Here is a 19447-nt window from a genome sequence, read left to right as displayed (position 1 = left end):
CACTTTAATGAGTAGTTTGGTACCATAACTAAATCTCCGTTTTACTAAAGTGTGATAAATCAGTTTTTTGTCCCGAACTCAGTGCTTCCTTTATTTATTAATACAATCCCTAAATCTTCAGAGAAGCTAAAGCCCCCACAAGCCTCCAGTTGTCTCTGGCCATGCAGTGCATGGGGAGGCGGGGGGGGGAGAAGGGGGCGGGCAGGCGGATGCCTTGCAACCCCTTTAATCCCTTGTGCCACTGTTCAAGCAGGACAAAAAATTGACCCTAAACTCCATCTATAGTTATAAAATGAGAATGTAGGTTTCTAAATACAGAATTAGGTACATAACTTTAGGCATCTAAGACTGAAAACTGGGCTTAGACAGATCTCACTGTCCCACAGCTCCCCATAGAGAGGGGAGAAGGGTACTGATTAATGCATCAAGCTGTAGTCCAGTCTCTCACTTCTGCTCCATCAGCTGCCACTGTTTGGAAACTCCTGGACACGGTATTGAATTCTTAGCCTGGCCTCCCTCCCAACACCCCAAAAGTGCAAGTGTATGTGGTGCAAGAATTTAAGGATCATGAATAGAATGTGCGAGAGTGTTTATAACTAAAGATGTTCCTCACAATAAGATTTGGATAACTGACCCCTGCATGCATTTTCCCCATCAATGTGTGAGCCTTGCCCTTCTGCTGGGATGGGAAGACAACCTAATCTGTCAGAATAGCCTGAGAGAGCGTGTTTGCAATGTTGCTCATTTAGGAGGACTGTATCACTTTCCGAAATATGTATTGCAGCCATTGTCAAGGCCAACCCCATCAGCTGCTCGCCCAGTAAGCACTCCTCACTCCTACAGCTCTTTTACATTGTTGCCACATAGTAATATATCTCAAATAAATATTTTGGGCAAGCTGCCACATAAAATTCTTTCTGTTGCGGGTGGTCCTTAAAAACAGTAGGGTCCTGTCAGTATTACCAGTCTTGATAATAGTGTTTACAACTTTGGGATTCAAGGGTTTCGATTTTTTTGTACTGTGCTCTAAATCGCTTGTCTAGACAGATTTCCAGTTCCAATCTCTTTAAAAGTAAGACTTTGACTTAGTGCTATGCCACTGATATACTCAATCAGTGGATTACATCGTTATTGTTAAAAGCAATCGTGCCCTGAACTGCTTCTTTTTTCCTTAATGTAGTACTCTTGGTGACTGGCTGAACTTTTTGTTACCGAAACAATGTCCCCTTTGCCTGTACAAACATGTATGAGGCTAATTCAATAACTGAAATGTTTTGTAAGTAAGGGTTGTTCACATTTTCAAGACTGTGTATTACATTTTTAGGTCAGTAGACCAGACTCAGTAGAGCTAGTCAGCATTTCACTCATTAACTGAGAGCAGGAGCTATCAAAGGCCACAATCTTACTATTAAGGAAAGTCTGTCCAGATAAAATAGTATGGCCTAGACTGATTTTGTCCAAATTGAGACACTTTAATGGGGTCTGATTCTCAGCAAGTGCTGAGCACCCACCCTGTGGAAGTCAGGGCCCTTTAAAATGCCTCAATTTGGACACCCAGAATTTAAGGCACCCAAGATGACTAATGACTTCATGTTTGTGCATACAAACACACATTCTTGTTTACCCATGTTTCTTAAAACTACCTTTTTTTTTTTAAACCTTATTTTCTTCTTGTCATATGCCCATCTTATCTAGCTTTCTATTTTCGCTCTGCTGGGGTAACAAAACTAGATTGATCATTTTCACTTTTGAAACTCAATAGGGAATTTGCCAAATATCCAAATTTTTCTAATTTAAATCCTATCTGCTAGAAGCAAATATTTCTTCTTGCATTATACACTCCTGGAGAACTTGATATGTTAATTTTATTGATGCTCTAGTCACTTCCTGAACAGGTCACTCAATTCCCCCAAATATCCATTTCTGTCCCACCCTTTTCCAGCAGCATGTGTGTGGGGGCGGGTCCTTGTGTTACTGAATAAGGCAGTATTTGATTTATCAACAAGCAAAAAACACTGTCATCGCTAGAGGAAACTGAAGGCCTGAGTGATAGTGCAGTGTAGACTTTCCCAGGGTCTCAGAGCCTGGGCTCCAGCCCAAGCCCAAATGTCAACACTCCTAATTTTAGCCCTGTAGTACAAGCACAAGGCAGTTGACCTGGGCTCCAAGACTTGCTGCAGGGATTTATTTGCACAGAGTGTAGACATACTCTGAGGCTGCAGTCCTGCAAGCATTTAGGCTTTGTCCTCACTGAGGAAAAAAGTAAGTTATCTCATTAGCTACCTTGAGGAATAATCCTAAAGCAGCTTGGAGTTTTCATATAGGTTAGCAGATCAAATTAAAGGCGAAATGCCCTCTCTGCTTCATTCCGCACCATTGAAGTGAATACAGAGCATCCATTGACTTAGATGGGTCAGGATTAGACACTAAAACACAGTCCCATTGCTCACATGAGTAAGCCAATGGGCCTACTCACGTGCATAAAACTAAGCATGTATATAATTACTTGTGGCTCTAGATGGATGTAGGGCTAGAAAAAGAATATTATTTATTTCCTTATCTTGCCCAGACTTAATTTCATATCTCAAGAGAGAGAGAGTGTCAGTCAGTCTGTCCCCCTCAATTGTTGAATTGAACAGGGGATTTCCCAAAGGCCTGTAGGCTTTGGCTCACATGTAATATTTATCATGTATTGTTGGTTTATTGTAACGCTGTACAAGTAGCATACTTTAGAGACTATCTTTTAATCTATATAAAATGGTAATTTATGAAATGATGACCAAACCATGTCCATTCCTCATTTTTTCAAACAAAGTTAATATGTATAACACCAGTGTCTCATTGCCAGTTGCAGATGTTTTTTATACTGGGTGTGAATATTCAGTAGTTTATATTCTATGAATTGTTTAACACAACTATGAAACAACCAAATAAGTAATGTAGAAAGACTGTTTAATTTACAAACTGAGCAAGTTCAATGGGCATAAAATGTAGGAAATATTTTCCATATAACAGGGTACTCAGAAAGACAGACAAGGTATTCAGTTCCAATGTACAGTATGTGAATTTCATAAACAGGAGAAACATTCATTTTGGGTTGTGTTATGATATTGTGTAACATTTTCAAAAGCACTTATGTCCCAGCTCCTCAAAAGTAATTAGGCTCCTAACTGCCACTGAGGGGAGAAAGGATGACCCAGCAGTTGGGGAGACATAGGAGACACATGTTTAATTCCTTGCTCTGCCATGGACTGCCTGCGTTGGACAAGTCACTTAGGCTGTCTATGCCTTAGTTCCCTATCTGTAAGGGATCCCAGAGAAGATAGGGACTGCTAGGATAATATCACCCATTGAAACATCATGAAATGATGCCCCTATGACTGAGTTGGTCACAGAATACATGGACATAGAACTGCCATTGAAATCAGTAGCTAGGAGCCAACATACCTTTGAAGATCTGGGCCTAAGTGACTTCGAAGTCCTAATGGGACTTAACAGCTAAGTCATGTAGGTGCTTTGGAAAATGTCTCTCTAGACTTTTTCTAACAGTTATTAAGCACCCTACATATAGTACTGTTTTTAATTAAATTTTTCACTTGTTTTTCTTCACAAAACAGCAGAGTGATCTTTTAAAACACAGTGCCTTTTGTACAACTGCTATCTGCATTCCTAAAACTTTGGCAAAACTTTTTCTGGAGTTAGAAATTCAAATCTACTAACCCCAAATCTCTTACTGAAATGTAACTATTCCTTTCAAGAGAAGTCCAAACAATGGGAGATGCCAAAATTCATAGCTAGTGCTCTCATGCCTTAATTGTGTTTCTGCTGTTCTTGAGGAATCTGGCTCACTTTTCTCTCAATGTTTCATTTTCAGCAGTCAAAGTAGGAAGGACCTAGCAGTGTTGCCAAGTGTCACAATTGTAGAGTTTCCTCTATGGTTTTGGGGGGTTGGCTCATGGTTTTTTGGAATGCTTCGGAGTTGGCAATCCTGACCTGGGTGACCTATTACTACCTTAGCCCCGATCCTGCAAACCCTTATGCACATGCGTAAATTTAAGCATGTGAAATAGCCCCACTGAACTCAGTGGAATGACTTATTTACATAGAGTTACTAGCATGCTCCTGTGAGGCCTTGCTTTACAATTTCCATAGAACATAGTTCGTTGTACCTTACAGGTGGTGTGGTGGGTATTACATGACCATGAAGAATGCTCATTGTTTCCTGGAGATTGAAGTAATTATTTTAATGATGATGTTCAGTGTGAGAGGGGTTGAAAATAGATATTAGTATGTAAACGTCAGAATCAACTATTTCTAAACACGTATGTGCACGCACACACCCACAAACACCATAACATGTAGTACGCTTTGCGGTGTTCCCTAATGTGCCTTTGAATGAAGATTCAGAACAGTGCAGAATTTGGTTTCTGTGCTGACATATGTGGAGAGTTAGGATCTTTCCTGTCTCGTCCTTCTGATGTAAGTCAGACTTACAATGAGATTTTAACATTGTATTTTATGGAAAGGAGCTGCTATGCTGTACTATGTCAGTGCGTTGGCAGTATCTGGCATATGTCATTATATAGCTTTTTGTCACATGGCATCTTAAAGGAATGGCAGGAGTCATTAGGATCTATTTAGTGGTTGAATTAAGTGGGAGCACAGCTTTACCTCCTATCTTGTGTACACTACAGGGACATCCTCAGATCACATTTGGCCAACAAATGCAAATATATATTCACTCCTGTTGGTTTAAATAAGACTTCTGATACTTGACTTTTTCTTTATTGAATAGCTTTTTGGAACGCACAAACAAAACAACGTTGCAAAGTGCAAAGATTCTCACTTCCTAATTCTACACAAAATAAAGAGAAGTTCTGAATGTGTAAAGTTTTCCAAATAACTATCTAGATTCAAAGTCTTCACCTTCAGCTTTCATCTTCCTACAAACACAGGAATAGAAGTTACCATACTGGAGGTCTACTTTGTCCAGTATCCTGTCTGACAGTGATTCATATAAGATGCTTTGGAGGACTCCAAAGCCCTTTCCACTAATAAACTCTGTTCCTGCAAACTTCCAAAGCCCCTATGCACGGATTCCCTCCAACGTCTAAAACCTCTTCCCACTATCTCCTCCTCCTCTAGAAAAAATCTCTGTGTCCTACCACAAAAATCCAAAGCCCCTTCACAGATCAGGTGAATCTTCCTAAAAGCATCAAAGCAAACAAACCTATGTTTGGAAATAATGCAAATTGTCTTATTTGTAAACATTAAACAGCTGTAGCTACCCACCCTTTGCAAGCTCAGTTTAAAGAAGCAAAAGCAGCTGTAGCATCCCATCCCTCTGTAACTGATCCAAAGCCCATTGAAGTCAGTGGAAAAACATTGACTTCAATGGCCTTTGGATCAGGCCCTTAGCAAACTTCTTCATTAAGCATGCTGGGCCAAATTCATCCAGAGCTGAATTTAGCCCCCAGAATTATAGTGTATGAAGCTAGAATTCACAATTTCACATGGTCTAAAAAGTTGATTTTGTTAGGGCCTCTTCCAGTTCCTTTTCAGGTAAGTCGAAAATGTGTTCAGAAACACCTCTTGAAGTCTGTCACTGTGGAATACCCACAACGGAATGAGCTGCACGATGCATGCCTTACAAACAGTTGAACAAAAAGGAAAACAAACAAACAAAAAGGGGAGGGGGAGGTAAAAGAAAAGTCATTACAGGTAGCTATAAAGAAATCAAATCAGTGTTCATGTAGGTTATAATAATTAGCATTGAAAACTTTTGTGATACTGCTACAGTCAATATTTCAGTGTGGGGAGGGTTTTTTTTTTCAGTTTCCAACTGATGGAATCTACTCATATCAGTGCTTGTACCTAACTCCCACTACGATTAATTGGTGACATATATAAGCATCAACAATTCACAATCAGCATTAAGCCTGATCCAAAACCCCATGAAATCAATGGGAAGACTCCAGTTGACTTCAATGGGCTTTGGGATCAGTCCCTGAGAGCCCTGTAATAATTATTAAATTTAATTACCAAGATCTCATGGGCTAAACAACCAAATGTCTCCTCTCCAACAGTTACATACATCAGTGATTCTCTAACAAACTCCTCCGCAGTCTTTGTTATGAGATTGGGTTTTTGGTACATTGTCATTGGAGTAGAAACAGCAAAAGGAGCCACCACCTGAAATAAAAGATCATTATTGACAATAATTAGTGCCTTTCATTTAGAAAGGTCCTTAACACATTATAGAAGGTATATGGAGCATCAGTGAAAGGGCAGCCACCTCTCGGGTGGAGTGAGGAGAGGAAGCTTTTGTTTCACAACAGTGAGGAGGAAATTTTAGCAGGGACACTGGGCCACCCAACGCTTCTACACGGGTGTCCAGCACTTCATGGGATTGGGCTCTGTGACTGGACTTCAAATATTCATGAAAATGAAGGCAAATAACAAAGATACTATATCACCTGTATGATAATTCCCTTTGCCTTATATTCTGCTTGAAGTGCTTTGGAAAATGTGCATACAAAAGCCTAGAATAACAAAATTGAATAAACTTAGTCATAAGGAACTGAAATTACTTGTGTGCACACATGCATGCATATACACACATACCCCTTACCAAAATGGCCCAACTATCATCCAAGCTAGAGCACAAACATGTCTGCAAAACCTAGCAATGAGTTACTTAGTGCATCCACCTGCTGTACCACATTTAGAAAAGGAGGGCCTGAATCTGATCCCACAGGATCTTCTACACAGAAAAAGTTGTACCCATATTCCAGCACAAGTCAGACATGAAACAAGCGCTAGTGTACAAGGGACTCAAAAGTATCCCAGGTTATGAAAATGCAGTTTTGAGGACACAGTGGTAAAAAAGCCTGAGCTGTGTTTACACCAGTTGCTAGCACAGGTGCAGTTGTACCATTGCTGGAATATAACACATTCTTCTTTTGACACATGTGCTGAGACATCCACCCCACACCAGGCCTGCAGGGGGAAATTAGGCCAATAACCTATAGGCTGGACCTGGAGGAAACCTAGGGTGTACAAGGACCTACTTGCAGATAAGTCCAGCTCGGGGGAGGAGCTGGGCAGGATCTATAAAGAAAGGAAGGAGGTGGGTGGGCTGGGTAACCTACAGTTGCATTTCCTGATACAAGGGTAGGGTTGCCAGGCATCTGGTTTTTGACTGGAATGCCCGACTGCTAAAAGTCTGGTCGGCAGCACAGTGGGGCTAAGGCAGGCTGCCTGACATGGCTCCACACGGCTCCCAGAAGCAGCCGGCATGTCTGATTCCTAGACACAGGGGCAACCATGGTGGCTTTGCATGCTGCCCCTGCCCCAAGCGCCGGCTCTGCAGCTCCCTTTGGCCAGGAACTGCAGCCAATGGGAGCTGCGGGGGTGATGCCTGCAGGTGTGGGCAGCATGCAGAATCCCCTGGGTTCTCTGCCTAGGAGCCAGATATACTGGCCATTTTCAGGAGCCACCTGAGGTAAGCGCCGCCTGGCCAGAGCCCCCACTTTGAAAAAATCCTTCCTGCATCCCAATCCCCTACCCCAGCTTAGAACTCTCTTCTGCATCCCAACCCCTCATCCCCAGCCCTGAGTCCTGTCTCACACCCAAACTCCCTCCTGCACCCTGCCAGCAGGTTTAAAACAAATAAAAGGAAGTTCTTCTTCACTCAGCACACTGTGGAACTCCTTGCCTGAGGAGGTTGTGAAGGCTAGGACTATAACAGGGTTTAAAAGAGAACTGGATAAATTCATGGAGGTTAAGTCCATTAATGGCTATTAGCCAACCCCCTATCCCAGCCTAGTGAGGGTGGAGGAGAGCAAACGATGGAGGGAGAAGGGATGGAGTGAGCAGGGGTGGGCTCTCAGCGAAGGGTCAGGGCAGGGGTGAGTTCCCAGGGCAGGAGTTGGGGCAAGGGTGTTTGGTTTTGTGCGATTAGAAAGTTGGCAACCCTATACAAGGGGGAAGAGTGGGAAGCTGCAAGGAGAGAGTAGGAAGCAGTCCAGGGAAGAAGCAGTAAGGGCTGGAAGAGTAAAAGCCCAGAGCTGCTGGGTTGAGGGTCCCTGGACTGGAACCCAGTGTAGAGGGTAGGCCCAGGTTCCCCTACCAGCCACTGGAGGAATGGCACAGACCAGGCAGTGAGGAGCAGACTGCACCTGAGACAGTTTGCCTTACAGTACCTTAGATAGGGGGAGAACTTTAATGTGAGTTGACTGGCAGGCTAAGCTATGAAGAGGAAAGTGCCGCAGCTCCAGGAGCATGAGAGGCTAGTGAGTGAGTGAGAACAACGACTGACTGAGTAACTACAGGAAGGGTTTTAAGACCAGATAGCAGAGCTAATTCCCCATCTGAGCCACAAGGAGGCACTGCCAAGTGGTGAGTAGTGCAGTTCCTGGGCCAATGCACTTACAGGAGAGTAACCATTGATTCCACTCGAGTTAGTCCCAATTTACTGTTGTGAGTGAAATCCAAATCAGGGCTGGAATTTGGACATATTTGTATTGCTGCTGTTCAAATGTCTTGCCAAAAAGCATGAGTCAGGCCCCATAACATCATGAGCCTGGCTTACAAATAATTAGACTTTTAAAAACAGTACGTTTGGCAGAGGAAAGAGAGATAGATACTTTCTGTTGCTTGATCCTCTAGTGTTTTAGTGTTTCCAGGCTTCTCTCCACACCAGAAGGGCTAGAAACTTGGCTTTCATTTTTTAAAAAAAGTAGTAAGAGTCTCACATAATCTCAGGTTTCAGAGTAGTCTCATGACTTCAGTAGCTGGGGCATGGAGACACACCAAATATCAAGTGACTCGGCAACACTGAGTCATTCATCAGTAATTAGATGCACAAAATCAGTGTTGAAGATAATGTTTTCTGGTGCTTTTTAGATATTATGCAGAGGGCAACTGGTGTTTTACACCTCAATAGTCTCATTCCAGCATCTGAAAATATACTATGAGCAGTGAGAGGAAAGGTCCCTTTTTAAACTGGAATTAACTATATAGTGGTAGAAGATAAATCATTTGTATGCTTTTTTTGGCCCATAATGCCATTTTAATCCCTAAATAGAATTGAGGTTCACTTTATTTAAAAAATTAAAATCACCAAAAGGCTAGACAGCTGAATAAGCCATTCTAGGCACCAGAGAATAAGGGTTGCATTTTGTGTGTGTGATTCTCAAGTAGAGGCTGGTAGACAGGCCCTCTGAAAAACAAGAGAAGGGATTGGAAAAAAACCTGAAAATTAAAGATAGACGAGTGTTAGCCTTTTAGTTCCTCTCCATTTTCTGTCACATATTGCAGTGCTCTTTATCTTGCAACAGTGACAAGAGCCAAATTCAAAAACTCTAGAGTAGAGAAGAACCCAAGCCTGGAAATGTGGCTCTGGATTGAGATCCATATTTCATGGACCCAAATTGCAAAATTAAGATCCACAGATGAATCTAGATCCCAATGTACCCATAGTTCAATATTGTTCCTGTTGGGACCATCTCTAGTCTGGAAACTTTGGGCCTGATTATCTGCCGTGCACCTTGTATAGTATGTTACTCCTGTACAAACTGAGCAAAACTGGGTGTAAAATACTATCAGGTCAGAATTCTCCACTCATTTACATCAATGGTAACATTTTTACATCCACTTTGCACAGATCAATGACTATGCAAAGTGCAAGTAGAGATGACGGATGGTTTGGTTTTTAGGATACTAGCCTAGGACTTGATCTGGGTCCGAGTCCCTGCTCTACCACAGACATCCGTGTAACAATGGGCACGTCACAGCCTCTCTGTGCCTCAGTTTCTCATCTATAAAATGGGGATGATATGGAAATGCTATCTTACAAGTTTCAGAGTAGCAGCCATGTTAGTCTGTATTCACAAAAAGAAAAGGAGTACTAGTGGCACCTTAGAGACTAACAAATTTATTTGAGCATAAGCTTTCGTGAGCTACAGCTCACTTCATCGGATCTTGTGAGTATTTATATATTGGAGTGTGAGGTTCTCAGATATATGGTCCCTGTTTCCATAATAAGTACCTAAAAAGAGACATGTCAGTCGGTCATCAGAAATTTTTAGATAATGCTGACCACGTTTTTTTCAATCTAAAAATATTTTATTGAATTTGATTTCACTTTTGAGTAGAGCCATGAGAAACTTAGGCAACCAAAAAACCCCACCTAAAAACTCAGGTTTCAATGTAGCTGAAACTTGGGCTAGATTTGTGTGAGTTTTGTCTGGGTTTTGAGGAAGCCTGGGTGGAACGTCACCCAAACAAGAGCTGAGTTTCAGCATTTTATGGGTTTTGAATGGAAATCATCAAAGTGAATCCTATCAGTATGAAGTTAAAATTTTGGGAGTTTTAACTCAAAGTGAAGCCTCCAAATGAAACACAGGCAAGGCAACCCCTACCTGCTGATGGTGGGGCAGCTGAGTGAGGGAAACTGGGGGTCCGACCCTGCCTGCCCTCCCCCGCCACGCATCTCCCATCTCCATCCTTCCACTACACAAAATTTTACCCTCCACAAAATCTGTCACATTTTGTGCATCTTCAGTCTTGAGTACACCAGTTAGCCTGTCCCTACAGAAGTTCACCATTGCCCTATTCTCTGCCTTAGTTTAGAGGGATACTATGAATATTGTGGTGGTGGTGTTTAATTGTATCTGAAAATATCAATATTATTAGTCAGATTTGCAGCTAGTGCATTGCTTCCATAGACTTCAATGGAGCTACACTGATTTAGACCAGCTGAGGTGTAAAACATTTCAGCAACACTGATTTACAAAGCAATATGAAAGACTTACTTTAGAAGCTGAATATATAGTATATAATGGACAAGGAAAGGTGCCCAAACCAGAAGAAAGGTTCAGAATAAGTCCTTTTCGTCTGAAATTCAAATTAAATTGTTAAAATTAAATTTTCCTTTTGCTATATTACAGTAGGATCTGGGTCCTGCACAAGATTAAATCTGCAGTCTTTTCCTCTAGAAGGCAGAACTTTTCTATTATACAAACAGAATAGGCTACATTCTCAAAGAGAGTTTTTAGAGCTTAATTAGGCACCAGCAAATACACAGACAGAAAATTGTAGAAGTGTAATTTAAGTGAATAGTGCAACTGGAACCATGGGGGATTTTGCTCATGGTGTTTTACATCTGAGCATGAATATTGTCAGATATTTGAAAAATTCAGAGAAAAGAATTTATGCTTATAACTGCTCCTTAACCAAACCATTCCTCTTCCTACTTCCTTCATTTGTGCCTTCATTTTCCCTATACGCAGTAAAAAGCATCTCTCAGCTATTTTCATAATAACCAAAGGGAAAACTAGTAAAAGGTAAAAGCTTGTCTTTATTGTTGCTGAAACAAAAATTTACTGTATCCTAAAATAAAAATTTTCTTCTCACCCTTTTTAAATTCTAACAGATGGAAATTTAGTTATCAAAATTATGTCTTAAATATATGTTCCCTTGAAACAGATAAGAAAAGGAACCCTTTACTCATGGAGCTGAATTAATTGCTCTTAGTAAATCCAGTTATTGTAACCTATCTTTAACACTTAAATATTATTATTCCAAACTCTACAGCTACCTTTAAAAAATACTTATGTGCGTAAAGACATTTGCATGTTTAATTAGACTCATAAAAGGCAGGTTTACATATGCTATACAAGCATATCTTTTTTGTAAACTTAACCCAGTATATTACATCTTCTGATCTGCCTTATATTTTACTTTTTTGTTACAGTTCCTACCAGTTGTTCACACAGCAATGGGAGAAATAAATTATACTGAGCATCGACACACTGGAACTTGAGTAGTTATTGCAGAACTAATTGGAGCTAGCAAGTATTTGCTAGAATTAGAACCCACAGAAAGCTTAAGGGAAAAAATGTACTTTTACCTTCGCTCCATTTGTTTCAGAATTATCTGTGTCATCTACAAGAAATAAAACAGCTATGAGTTACATTCCCTCTCCCTGTGCTTTGTGTCTTTTTTTGTTTGTTTGTTTTGTTGTTGTTTTTTTTGAACGAAGAAAATGTGCTAACACCTTAAGTTCTTTAAGAGTACGGGGGGGTCTGAGCCAGAGCAGGTAGGTTAAAAAAAAATACTTTGAAATTTTGGGGAAAGACTAGAAATTTTACTGGCACAGATTAGAACACATTGAGTTGAATTGTTGACCAAAGTTTCCAAGGGTCAGTTTGATATGCAACTTTCTCCAGCTTATGTAAATCTTCTCCAAACTATCTGAATTTCATGAGTCTGTAATATTGGATCAAATATCTCAATCTGTTTCTTGGTATTTCAGCATTTCCACTTCTGGTCCCAACTAGGATCAGAAAGTGCAAAAACACAATGTTTTTCCTTATCTTTTCAACTTTTTCAAGCCGCAGCATAAAAGCTTTAGGTTCATTTTGAATTTCAAAGGTTTGTGTTGTATCTTAAATATTCAGTCACCATCTCTATCACTCTAACCCTGTTTTAGCAAAGCACTTAGTTATGTGCTCAAGTCCATCCCTATTTAGTGAAGCACTTATGCACATGCTTAACATTAAGTATGGACTTGAGTCCCTTTGAACTCAATGGGACTCCTCAGTGTTCAAAGACTTACACATGTGCTTAGCTTTTAAGGAGAAGAGCCTTGATAGACAACTTACAAAGAAAGGAAGGGCTAACACTGTAAACTAGTGCAGATAAACATACTGGTGCTTAGTTCCGGTCAGCAGCGTGAAGGGGGTGAGAATGTGCATTCGGGGGTTTAAGCCTCATTTTCAAATTGGAATTTATGGACGAAAGGATGGAGCCATTTCGTGTCCGAGTGGGTGAAGGGAGAAGGTGCCAGTCATAGTGGACAAAGTGGAAAAAGGTCCAGAGATGAGTGGCTGGAAGACATCGATATGGAAATTTGCCATGAAGTTTCACTGGAACAAGGAGGGCAGAAGAGAGACTACAGTATCAATGAAAGCAGATGCCACAAGGGACATCCTGCCCCTATCCAATACAATGGCAAAAATCCCATTAAATGCACTGGAGCCAGGATTTCACCTCACGATGTTTAGAGCTTGCAGGAGGTCAAGAGCTTACATATGATCAGGACAAAAATGAGAAACCAGCAGAAACATCTGAAGAGAGGATGGATCTAGTCAGAGACATGATTAATTCTTGTACCAGCACTTGGAATAGACTGAAGGGGGCATGTGGCTTTGTGAGAGGCCAGAGAGGTGGCGGTTGCAGTAACTAGGGGAAGACATCATCCAGGCCGAGAAAGGGAATTATTTGGTGGAGGGGTAGAGAGGAATTGGCAGATTTTATGGAAGTTTTATAGAAAGAAATGGCAGAAATAAATAGTTTATTTTAGTTGAACAATATGAAAGGATTTATACATCAAACCTTGAAGAAGAAATCATTTGCCTAACCAGCTAACACAGCTTATTTTGGCTTGTCCCACTTCTACACACTTAAATTTAGCCTTTTAGCTGTTTCCCCCCCCCAAGAATTATTTTGGGGTTTGTGCTGGATTTTAAAATCCAGACACCTTTCAAGAAGAGAGATTCTTTGGTAAGCAGTCAAAGCAATTCTCAGAGCATAGCCTTTGAGAAAGTATGTGGTGTGATCAAACAGGCCAAATTGGGGGAGGTAGGTATGTTAGATAGGGGGAAGAAACTCTCAACAATTAAAGAGGAAAGTCTGTCGATAAAAGCCTCTCATGTCATGTTTATAAAGATATTAGCTAAGGTTGAGATGAACTATGAAGCATTTAGTTGTAGCTCAGGTTAACATGTTGCCCCAAACAGCAGAGCAACAAACCTTAATCAGAGCTGGGGAGGTGGTGAAATACTAACTGTGCTTGAAAGGGAAGTAGCTAATCAAAATTAGAGCTGGCCAGAGAACAGTTTTGTTTTGAAACAACTTATGAGGTTTTGAAATCTGTCTTCAAAAGGTTTGTTCAATCTGCAATGAATGTTTTCACAAGGTGGAATTGCATCACATCCATTTTTGAAGCAAAAAGGTCAGATTTTCAATATCTCTCTCTCCAACCAGTGTGGACAAGAAGCTTTCCTGTCAAAGGTTTTGTCAAAATTGTTACCTTTTTGCAAAAAGTTTTGGTTTTTGCCACAACAGCCTATTTAGACAACCAAAAATAGTTTGTTGAGAACTTTCTGACCAGCTCTAATCAAAATGTTTCACACGTAGCAGAACCTAGCAAGTTAATTAGACTCCTAAAATAATGCTTCCATTATGGCTCAGGATGAGCAGCTAAGAAGCCAGCCAAAATGCAAGGAGATAAGAAAACTCATTGTCACTGTTTGAAACAATATCTTTCTCTGGTATAATACATTTATTTCTTTATACACTGAATGTGTGTTGTACATACCTTGGTAACAGAGATAATGTTGCAGTTGATGAGGTTCTGTTGAAAACAAGAAAATAATGCAAATTTAAACACATTTTGAGGGGTCACTTAGCTGGCATTTATAACATGAGGATTCAGTTTGCACAGACTTCTAATGGAACATCCAGGGTAAAAAGTAATTCAAAAGGAGGCTGCAAAAATGCATGCATATTTACCAAGTTTGTACATGCAAATAACTATTTTCCTGCACAATTATCCATTTGTCATTGTATGTTCATTTGTAAGTATGTTTAGTTAGGCCCCAGTTCTCCTCCCACTGAATTCAACAGTGCGACTTCCACAGACCTCAATGGATGCAGGATCTGTCCCTTAGTAAATGGAACCTCCGGCCCTAATTGTTACATTGCAAGAAAAAACAACAGTACTACAACGTAATCCTACCTCATCTGTGTCTGCTCCATTTAGGAAACGGCATGGAAGAGAATTATGAAGCATTCCAACATTGTTAACTAGTCAGGAAGGAAACAGAACAAGAAGAACTATGTTTGGATGAAGTGCATAGTTTAGCTGGTTAAACAAAAGGTTTCTCCTTAAGATGCTTTTAAGCTATATGTGAAGAGAAATGCTACGTTAGTGACCCATCTTACTCCCACTGAAACCAAAGCCATTGATATTGACCTCAGTAGAAGCAAAACCAGGCTATTACTGGTTTTTTTTAATTCATTAAAGGGATACTTAAAAAATACTTTGTTCCTATTCATATCACTCCGGTTAGCTTTAACAAAAAGTTCATTTCTAGCGGCTTTCAGGTTCAGTGCAAGAATTCCACACAGCTGTAAAACAAATGCTGAAAATGAATTCATTGAGATTAAACAGGCAGAGTTACCACATAAAATGGATACTACTCAGCAGGTGGTAGATTGGCTTAGATGGTAAATAAATTACTGTACCCTATTAGAGAAATAGGGAACCCAGAGAGGGCCTTGATTCACCTCTACAACCTGTATAATAAACAACCAAAACCAGTTTATTAAGCAAGTGCACACTTAGTTTTAATAACGTCTACATGTTAAAACCAGCTGTTAGTGTCATATACATCATGTTCTAAAACAAGTGATGCCAATTTGTAGTTCCATTGCAGTAAGCTGCAATTACTTAAATGCATTTGTATTTATATAATGTATTATCAAAATACTCTTCAATTAATGGGTCTAATTAACTTACCCAAAATGCCAATTTCTAAGCCTTCAAGACTTTCTTCAATATTCTCATATATGTGATCTTTTGTAAAGTCAGCTTGTATGATCTTCACATTTCTACCTGTGGCCTGTTCTGTAATTAACAACACAAAATGCCTTTATATATAAATAGAGAGAATTGCAATCAAGAGGAATGAGCCAAAGAACTTGGTTCACCCTTTTGTATTGCACTCTGTACTACATGCAGCTGTTTCAACTCCCTTGCTTTTTAACAGTAATCAAAATATAAGCAAAAGGCACTTTCTGTAACACATTTTTTAAGGAAAATGTAAGGTCAGTTTCTGCTCTGAAATCTGTGGAGCGCTGCCCAAATATCAAGACAAAATTTAGCCCCCTAACTATAAATAATGCAAAATTTCTAACATTTCCCCCGATTATTTTAATGTTTATAAGAGAAGGGTTGCAATTTATTGAAAAAGAACATGCTGACAGATCTTTGATGTAAACTCTGTTTTATACAATTATTTAAAAAGTTTGCTTCTTTGTAAGATGAACATTTTAACAAGCAGAACTGGACTTGGCATTTTGGGTTCAGGTTGTGAAACAATATTTTGCTGCCTCCCTCTGAAATATAGCCTATTTGTGTTATTCATAATCACACCACTGTAAAATGGGTCAGGCTAAGGATTTTGGGAAGGATTATTGAGGCAACTCTTTGGGCAACACCTCAACTTTGACTCATTTTACATAAAAGGGAAATGGGAGAATCTATAATCTCTCCCCCTCCCCAACACCTACCCCTCCTCCTGCAAAAGTGGAATCCAGCTGCAGAATTCTGTCTCTGAGTTGTTTGATTTATATCCCGTTTACATTTTCAATGCTGTCTTCACAAAGAAGAGAGGTTGACTGACTGACTTCACAAATGAAAGCTGAAATTCTCTGTTGGAGAGCTCAAATTATAACTCTGCTAACAAGGGGGCTCACATGAGAAATATTTACTACTAAACCTGCTTTCAGGTTTCATGATCATCTTGAACCTCCGACCAGGTTTGTTGAAAGATTTGCTAAGTGAATCTAGGACCAGTTGAAAGGCTCTCTCTTCCTCCCTTTCTTGAACGGTGATCTGAACACACACATTTGTCAACAATGGAAATGCAGAGACCATTTCAGGTGCACACAGACTCCAGAAAGTCTAGGAGCTTCCTTCGGTGAAATGGAAACTGATTCTATAGCTATACGGAATTGGACTTTGTATCTAACTTTCCTATGTGTTTCTTTTATGTCACCCGCTAGTGTTATCAGAGCTTGGCCTTTTGGTGGAGGGAGAAGGGAGAGACCCTAATTTCCCCAGAAATTGCAAGCTTCTAATTCCACTTCAGTTATCAGCATATCTTCAGATTTGGCAAGAGCTTGCTTCTTCTGTACATCTGAGCTCTGCTTGGGGCAGGACAGCAGGGAGGCTGTCAGGAAGCCAATTATGGCTCCGTGATTCTGCGGGCCGGACTGTGCCAGGCCTGGCATGAGTTAGAGAACCAGTGTAATGGAGTGGAGCAGAGCTCCAACCTTTTCCCTCCCTGCCCCCGCCCAGTATGGTGTGGGGTGAAAATGGCTGGTGCAGGAGCCAGCTCCATCAGGTTTGTACCAGCTGAATCCCTGCACCTGAGTAGCACAAAGGATGCTGAGCTAATTGCAGAATCTAGCCCTAAATGTACAGGGAAAGACTCCAGCAGCAGCACTTTTCCTCACCACAGTGAAAGTCTCGGGCGGCATGGAGCCGACAAAGCCTTTCTCTGCTGCCTCCCCTCTTCCGGAACCTTTCGCTGACAGACGTAGCTGCACACCATAGTGTGGAAAGGGACCCTGGCAACTCTGGTCAGCACTGCTGACCAGGCCATTAAAAGTCCATTTGGCCACAGCGGAGCTGGCCGGCTCCCTGCCAGGGTCCACGCAGCTCCCAGGAAGAAACTGGCATGTCCCTCTGGCTCAGGAACGGCCCTCGGGGCTCCACGTGCCTCTGCCCTGAGGGTCTGGGAGCCACCCAAGGTAAACACCGTCTGGAGCCCGCACTTCAAACCTCCTCCGGCACCCCAACCCCCTACCCAAGCTCAGAACCCCCTACTGCACCCAAACTCCCTCCCAGAGCCCGCACCCCAAACCCCTGTCTCAGCCTTGAGCTCCCTCCTGCACTCCAAACTCCTTGGCCCAGCCTGGAGCCCCCTCCTCACCCCAAGCCACTCATGCCAACTCCACCCCAGAGCCCTCACCCCAACCCGGTGGGGGAGAGCGAGTGATAGAGGGAGGGTGGGATGGAGCCTCAGAGAAGGGGCAGGGCAGGGGTGGGGCTTTGGGGAAGGGGCAGGCACGGCAAGGGTGTTCGATTTTCTGCGGTTAGAAAGTTGGCACCCTATGTGACATCTAGCTATACATACTTTACACACTGCCATCCAATGGTTTATAGTATAAACATAGCCTTCGTTTTATGGTTTGATCAATGTTTTACATACACGACACAAAATGTGTTACATTAGGAGCCTAATAGACATAACGGCTCTACTTGTCTGCACAAACTCAATCTCTTTTTTTCTCTCGAATCTTATCTTGATTTTTTTAAAGGCCTTCCTGTCTGAATAGGTGGAAATTTCACTCTACATTCCAATACTGGAGATAAGTGTTTTTTTAATTCTGGATTTCTGCCCATGTAGAATTCCAATTCTGCGAACTCCTATGGCACAACTGTAATTCATGGGGCTGAACGTGTCAAAAGAGTAATCCTTTTCAACTCACTTCCTATACTGGAGGAGGAGGTGTTCGCTATTTGTTAAAGTACTGGACTGAGAATAAGGAGGTGTAGGTTCAATAACCAGTGCTGCCACACATTTATGTGACTGTTTAAAAATTAATCTCTGTGCCTTCGCAAAGTATTTCTAGCCACCAGTTGTGGATAATGATACTCATCTACTTCACAGAGTGGTATGAGAGTTAATGTTTTGTAAACACTTTAGGAACAGAATCCTGGGTCTCCTGAATCCAGTGCCCTATTACACCATGCTGCCTGTCACAGTCTTCTTCAGATTTAAACACTTACCAATTTCAGTGGCTACTTTCTGCAGTTTTTCAAGTGTTCTGCTTATCATAACAATATTTAATCCACGTTTTGCCAGCTACAAAAGAGGTGTTTAAAATGATTAAAACCGATGACATTCTGGTGATGAGAACATTAAATGACTTTTTTAGCTTTCAGCACTAAGCATTTTATTTAATATTTCATTTACTTTCAAGTACCCATCACTGTACTATCTGGAGACATGACAAAAATGAAAACCAAGCAACACATTAGTTAAACTGCTTATAGCAGCTGCACAAACATCCCCCTCCCTATATGATCCTGACCCATCATAACAAAACCCTCTGAGCGTCAACAAACAAAAGATTTGCCAAAACAATGTCCCTTGAGCCCTTCTCGGAAAGGCTCTAATTAATTGACAGAAGGAGAGCAATTCCACCTGATATTTCCAATAAGGGGCCTTCTGCTGTAGAACTGACTTCCCCATTAATTCACCAGAACCTGAATTTGTTGACCTCCAGGTCACTCTATAATATTTCATGTTTTTCCAACATGCTTCCCTCCCCCCCCCCCCCACCCTGAGAAAAGGGGCTAAATGGGCTGTATTGAATAGTGGGAGGGTCCTAACTTTGGGATGAATTTTAAAAGGATTATATATTTTGGACTTTGGTTAGAATTTATATTATATAATATATATATCATGCCGCCAAAACTTGAATGAGAGAATTTTTAAGTAAAGTGAAGTAAATAAACAAGCAAGAGTTTTTGTGCACACAAAAGCACATCCATAAAAATGTAGACAAGAATTTAGGTTTGTAG

The 19447-nt window shown here is 41.0% G+C and overlaps 2 protein-coding genes across 4 annotated transcripts in view; one reads left to right on the top strand and one right to left on the bottom strand.

The window, feature by feature from the left end:
- Positions 1-11872, top strand: part of ERCC6L2 (ERCC excision repair 6 like 2) — a 231730-nt gene extending 219858 nt beyond the window's left edge. The window contains exon 24 of one of the 3 annotated variants that reach the window (XR_012668542.1): positions 11759-11872. The gene's annotated coding sequence lies outside the window, so the exon portion shown is untranslated. The remainder of the gene's footprint in view (positions 1-11758) is intronic. The other 2 variants (XR_012668543.1, XR_012668544.1) reach the window with 2 other exon arrangements.
- Positions 2936-19447, bottom strand: part of HSD17B3 (hydroxysteroid 17-beta dehydrogenase 3) — a 32686-nt gene continuing 16174 nt past the window's right edge. Inside the window, exons 3-11 of the mRNA XM_048850172.2 lie at positions 18650-18725; positions 15590-15697; positions 14807-14874; positions 14387-14422; positions 11915-11949; positions 10818-10899; positions 6477-6542; positions 6043-6192; positions 2936-5646 (exon numbers count right to left, since the gene is read on the bottom strand). Of these exons, the coding sequence (XP_048706129.2) occupies positions 5536-5646; positions 6043-6192; positions 6477-6542; positions 10818-10899; positions 11915-11949; positions 14387-14422; positions 14807-14874; positions 15590-15697; positions 18650-18725 (732 nt within the window). The 3' untranslated portion in view covers positions 2936-5535. The remainder of the gene's footprint in view (positions 5647-6042; positions 6193-6476; positions 6543-10817; positions 10900-11914; positions 11950-14386; positions 14423-14806; positions 14875-15589; positions 15698-18649; positions 18726-19447) is intronic.

The sequence above is a fragment of the Caretta caretta genome, chromosome 5 (assembly GCF_965140235.1).
Source record: "Caretta caretta isolate rCarCar2 chromosome 5, rCarCar1.hap1, whole genome shotgun sequence".
NCBI classification, from domain to species: Eukaryota; Metazoa; Chordata; order Testudines; family Cheloniidae; genus Caretta; species Caretta caretta.
This window is presented reverse-complemented; position numbering and strand designations above follow the sequence as displayed.